This window comes from Gekko japonicus, unplaced genomic scaffold (assembly GCF_001447785.1).
Source record: "Gekko japonicus isolate JY-2015 unplaced genomic scaffold, Gekko_japonicus_V1.1 scaffold2142, whole genome shotgun sequence".
Taxonomy (NCBI): Eukaryota; Metazoa; Chordata; class Lepidosauria; order Squamata; family Gekkonidae; genus Gekko; species Gekko japonicus.
Genome location: NW_015167117.1, coordinates 157,425 through 163,730, shown reverse-complemented (window position 1 = coordinate 163,730; position 6,306 = coordinate 157,425). Strand labels below are relative to the sequence as shown.

The window sequence follows — 6,306 nt, the reverse complement described above, 5'->3', positions numbered from 1 at the left end:
AACTCTGTGTCCTGAGCAGACCTACAGACCCTCTCGCCACTGTCCAGCCATGCCACGAGCTTGACAGGCTAAGGGGCATTTACACTGCTGATTGGCTAGGCCACGAGTCGATTATGTGCTGCTGATTGGCTGGGCCATGAGCCGATGCCGTACCGCTGACTGGCTAGGCCACGAGTAGATTATCACAACAGAGAGAGACAGGTCATGATGTGCATAAATAGTTTTAGGACTCTAGGCTGGAAACGCGACAGTCAACACATAACCAATACAATATACAGAAGATCTCATGAGCAGCTGAACCGAGGTTTCCAAGTGCTTGGCTCGTCATCGATCGTTGGCGACGCCACACAGGCACGCACGCCCAACAGACAAAGGGATGTCCCCCAAATCAAAAGTGGTAGGGAAGTTTGCTTTAACGTGGGCTTTATTTTGAAGTGAGGCGGGGCCAAAGTAGTGAAGGAAGGGGCGGGCACTGATGTAAGGCAAGTCGGTGGAGTGGTTTCCTACACCATACCACTCTGCATGTGTATGTGAAAGGAGAAGGGCTGGTAGAGGATAGGGGGCTGTCCGTGGGCAATATAATAATTGCTGAAATTCCTGTCGCTGATGTACGGCGCAGGTTGATAGTAGCAGGTTACGTTTGCCGCGTTGGGGATGATGTTCTGCTCTCCGAGCACCTTGAGCGCCAGGATTGTGATCATGTTGAGCGTCTGCCTTCGCTCCTGCCCCATGAGGCAAACCGTGCTCTCGTTCACCACCCCGCGCAGCGTCATCAGGTAGTCGTATTTGCTTTTCTCTTCCCCGATGAAATGATTGCGCAGGTAGGACTCAATCTTCCTCTGTTGCTCTGCCACGTCGGGGAAATCGATGAAGAATCTCGAACACATATACCGTTCCAACGATTTGATCTCGGCCTCGTTCGCCGGTTTAAAATCCCGCACCAGAAGATTGCTGTATTTCAAAAGGCCCCCGCCACGGATTTCTTCAGGGTTCCTGGTAGCGATCAGTTTGTATTTCAGGTGGTCCATGGCCCCCTTGAAGTCTCCATACATGCTTTCTGCGACGACGGACAGAGAAGAGTCTTCTGACAGTTTGCTGTCCACCCTGCTGTAGAAATTCAACATGGAGTCCAGGATAATCTGAAAGGAATCGACGCTGAACTCAAACTGCCGCCTGAGGGAGTTCACAAACTTGAGTTCGACATTCTTGCCGCTGTTGTTGGACAAAGAGATGAGGCTCCAGCGATCGTGATCTGTGGACACTTTGACCATCTTCTGCACATAGGCATCCTTCATAGTCTGTGCTGTGATCTTTTCCTTGTTGACACATTTTGGCAAGAAGTCCAAAAGGCAATTCAGGACAGCCTCCTTAACAACCTGAAATTCTTGCTCGCTTGGAAGTTCAACCCCAAAAATGATGTCCAGGTCTTTGTAGCTGGTACCGTTCTGTTTGGCGAGGATGTGACTCGCAGTGGAGCCGTTCAGGCGGATGTCTCGGATAGCAATTTGCTTCTTGGTCAGCTGCTCCTTGACAACGTGAATGATGTCCTTTGGCTTTACCTCCAGCGTTGGGAAATTCCCTCTTCCATGAATGGGTATCGCCTCTGTGAGCACTTGATCCAAGATTTTAATCTGTTCCCAGGTGAGACAACTGAATCTGTGATCTAAATCCTCAGTCATCATGAAATCAGGCGGTAAACTAAAAGAGAGAAACACAACAGAGAAAAGTCAGAAAGTTCTCAAAACCATTCAAATGCCCTTGGACTAATGGGTAGGGTCGCCGGCTCTGGGTTGGGAAATGCTTGGAGATTTTGGGGGTGTAGCCTGAGAAGGATGGCATTTGGGGCATAACGCCATAGAGTCCACCTTCCAAAGTGCACATTTTCTCCAGGTGAACTGATCTCTGTCACCTGGAGATCAGTTGTAATAGTGGGGAAATCTCCGGCTACCACCTAGAGGTTGGCAACTCTACTAATGGGTCATCTGGTCCAGCGTTCCTACACCCACAGTGGCTGACGAAGTGCCTCCAGAAAACCTACAAGTGGTGATCCAGAGGTCAAAGCCCCCAACTGTTGCCCCTGATCAACTGGCATTCAGAAGCATACTGCCTCAGAACATGGTGGTTCTATTTGACAGGGATGTACCCACAATTGACTTTCAGTCAATCCTAGAAGTAATCAACCCTGACTGTTCCCTGGAAGGCCAGATAACGAAACTGAAGCTCAAGTACTTTGGCCACCAAATGAGAAGGGAGCACTCCCTGGAGAAGACCCTGATGCTGGGAAAGATTGAAGGTCAAAGAAGACGGGGACGGCAAAGGGTGAGATGGTTAGACAGTGTCATAGATGCAACAAACATGAAGTTGAGCCAACTTCAGAGGACGGTGGAAGACAGGAGGGCCTGGCGTGATCTGGTCCATGGGGTCGCGAAGAGTCGGACCTGACTGTGCGACTGAGCAACAATCCACAATTTAATTATGTGTTATGTGAAGAAGTACTTCGTTTTGTCCATCCTAAGCCTACTGCCCAGTAGCTTCATTGGGTTGATTGCCATATTTGGATTTAATTATGTTATGTGAAGAAGTACTTTGTTTTGTCTGTCCTAAGCCTACTACCCAGCAGCTTCATTGGGTTGATTGCCATATTTGGAGTTAGGAAGAAATTTCACTTTGCTCTCTTGGGCAGAGGCAGGCAATGGCAAACCACCTCTGAACATCTCATGCCTTGAAAACCCTATGGGGTTGCAACTTTAGCTCTTATGAAGAAGAAGAAGAAGAAGAAGAAGAAGAAGAAGAAGAAGAAGAAGAAGAAGAAGAAGAAGAAGAAGAAGAAGAAGAAGAAGAAGAGGAGGAAGAGGAAGAGATTAGATTTATATCCCGCCCTTCACTTGGAGTCTCAGAGTGGTTTACAATCTCCTTTCCCTTCCTCTCCCCACAACAGACACCCTGTGAGGTAGGTGGGGCTGAGAGAGCTCTGACAGAAACTGCTCTTTTCAAGAACACCTCTGACAGAACTATGTCTTGCCCAAAGTCATCCAGCCCGGTGCAAGTGGAGGAGTGGGGAATCAAACCCGGTTCTCGCAGATTAGAGTCTGCGCACTTAACCACTACACCAAACTGGCTCTCAATAATTAATTAACAGCACCTGGTGTTTATCTGGTGCTTCTGAGTGTTCAACGTATGTCACATACATTATCGCTGCGATGCTTACAACAACCCTGTAAGGCAGAGCCAGTATTCCTGTTTCAGAGGGATGGCCTCTTGCCCAAGGACACCTAGTTCATAGCCCAGTCTCTACATTACAGCAGTTCTCTTTGTATTTGCTGCTTAGAGTAAATATTTTGCTCGCTCAAATGCCTATGACTAGACATAAACATTTACTTATTTAGATATTTTTACTCCAGTAGGGATCCCAGATGGATAACAGCCTTATCTTCCCTTCCTCCATTTTATCCTCACAACCACAACCCTGGGAGGCAGACTAATAATTAATAATTATTATTACCCTGTGCCATTGTGTGTAGAATAGCCAGGAGAAAAGACTGTCTGGCAGACAGAAGTTCTAGCTCTTTTAGCATTATGCACCACTAGGTGGCAAGCTAGACTTCTATTTAAGGCAAGAGACATTTCAGAGGTGGTTTGCCATTGCCTGCCTCTGGGTCAAGACCAATGTTCCCTCTAAGCTGTGGAGTCCTGTGAGCAAAAATTCTACTTTGTGAGCTACTGGTATTAAAGCTGTGAGCAAGCGATTTGGCTACTGCATAAATTACTTTGCTCCGGAGCCATCCTTCCTGAGCTAAGACAAAAATGTGTGAGCTGGAGGCTAAAAAACTGTGAGCTAGCTCATACTAACTCAGCTTAGAGCGAACACTGGTCAAGACCCTGGTATTCCTTGGAGGTCGCCTTTCCAAATACTAGCCAAGGCAGCCAGAGTGTTACGCTAGCCATTTTGTGCCACGTGCATGTGAAGGTGCTCCTCATGTCCTGGGACAGATGCTTTGCTTGGTTGGCCTGATTCTGCCTGGAATGAGCCTCTTTCCTCCACAGACTGGTTGGATTCTTCAAGGTATTCATGTTATTCGTATTAGTAATTATTATTAACATTATTGATGTTAATATTGCTACTTTCCTCCATTCTGGGGTGCAGTAATGGGGGGCAACATTTGTTCGCCGGGAAAGGTTGGAAGGTGTATTGTTTTTGTGGGTCAGGGTGCTGTGCAGGGTTGCCAACCCCAAGGTCCAGGTGGGGGGGTTCCCCTGCTTTTGGGGGCTCCAATCTGCGGCTGGCCAGCTGGCCGGTGGGGGGAAGCCTACCCCAAGCCCCTCCCCCAAGGGCAACCACATGGGGCCACCCTCTCCCTCCCCTCCTGTGAAATTTAAAGGGCTTCAGCTGATTGGTGGGGAGCACGTGGCCCGCCAATTAGCTGAAGGGCCCTTTAAATCTTTCAGGTGGGAGGGAGAGGGGCTGTCCCCAGCCACACACTCCACCAGTGTTCCCTCTAAGCTGAGTTAGTGTGAGCTTGTTGTTGTTGTTCAGTCGCACAGTCGAGTCCGACTCTTTGCGACCCCATGGACCAGGTCACGCCAGGCCCTCCTGTCTTCTGCTGTCCTCTGAAGTTCACTCAATTTCATGTTCGTTGCATCTATGACACTGTCTAACCATCTCACCATAACTAGCTCACCATTTTTTAACCTCTGGCTCACACATTTTTGTCTCGGCTCAGGAAGGAGGGCTCCAGAGCAAACTAATTTATGCAGTAGCCAAATCGCTCGCTCACAACTTTAATGCCAGTAGCTCACGAAGTAGAATTTTTGCTCACAAAACTCCACAGCTTAGAGGGAACATTGCACTCCACTCCCAAAAAGACCCCATAAAGGGTCTTTTTCCAGGTGGGGTGGGGGCCACGGTGTGTGGGGCTGATTTCCCAGCGGTGATTTGCCGCTTGGGATCCGGGTGTGTGCGCCGCTGCCCTGCTCGCTGCAGAATTTTTCCTGCATCCCTGCCCACCCCTGGAATGCTCCTCAATCCCCCCCCCCCGAAACGAGGGGACCTGGCAACCCCAGTGCTGCGTGGATTCATCTCTGGTGTGTTCAGATCTGCTGCCTTTCTGTCTCTGTGCTTCTGGGGAGTTTGTTTCTTGTTCTTCATCACGTGTGCACCTCATCAGTCCCCAAAGTCCAGGAAAGCATCCCTCGCACTGCTTTGGGCTATCTCTCTCCATTGCTTTGCAGAAGAATGGGACTTTCCCGCAGCTGGTGCCACTGCAAAGAGAGAGGGCACGGCGTCCCTCCCCAGTACCCAAGACCCAATTGCAGCGCAGCGTGAACTTGCCTCCGTTCAAACATGCTCCTCTATCTCTGTCGCTTGACTGGCGGGCGGGCGCCTCACTAGACAGACACTCTGGAAGGACTCCTTTTACTCACAGCGGAATACCATCCAGTCTGTAGTGTATCAGGCCCCTACAGGGCCGGGTATGCCTGGGCTTGCCCAGACACCAAACACAGCTAGCTTCAGACCAAAAAACAATGGGCAGTAGGATCCTAGCCAGGCCCAATGAAAGGGCTAGGTCCAGGCCAAGAGGCCAATAGGTCTCTTGGTTACTGTAAATAGCCTATCGGGAGTGGGGTGTGTGTTGGTGGAGGGTTTCTCTGAGAGAATATAAGCCAGCCTGCGAGCTGGGTATCTTGTCTTTGTTCCTGACTAAATAAAGGTATGCTTAGCTGAAATCACTCTCCGTATGCATACTTTTCAAGTCACTTCTGATTTATGGTGACCCTGTGAATTAACGTCCTTCAAAATGTCCTGTCGTGGCTTCCTTGACCAAGTCAACCCTCCTCAGGTTGGGCTCTTTTCCGACTGCCTTCAACGTTTCCTAGAATGATTGTTTTTCCCCGCTGACTCTTGTCTTCTCATCATGTGACCAAAGTAGGATAGTCTCAGTTTGGTCATTTTAGGTTGTAGGGAGAGTTCAGACTTGATTCGACCTAGAGCCTGCTTATCTGTCTCTTTTGGTGGCCCGTGATAGCCATAAGACTCTCCTCCAACACCACATTTCAAATGAATCAGCTTTATTCCTGTCAGTTTTCTACGTTGTCTAACGTACTTACAGTTACTAAGTTTGGTATAAAAAAAACAACACTCACACCTGCCACTTTGGCAGCCATTTTTGTGCCTTTTCCAACTATGCAGAGGGGAAGTCTGGGAGTACTTTATTCACGGGTCTGTAAAATCTGACCCCTTTGTCCAATTCATTTGAAATGTGGAGAGTCTTTAGAAGAGACAAGAAAGGGGACCCGCGATACTCACGG

At 48.9% G+C, this 6,306-nt stretch overlaps 1 protein-coding gene across 1 annotated transcript; it reads right to left on the bottom strand.

Annotated features, from left to right (window-relative positions):
* Nucleotides 1-503: 503 nt before the first annotated feature.
* On the bottom strand, nucleotides 504-1,682 carry LOC107111934 (protein FAM46D-like). The gene has a single exon (XM_015412982.1). The coding sequence runs from the start codon at nucleotides 1,680-1,682 to the stop codon at nucleotides 504-506; it is 1,179 nt and encodes a 392-aa protein (XP_015268468.1).
* Nucleotides 1,683-6,306: the final 4,624 nt, after the last annotated feature.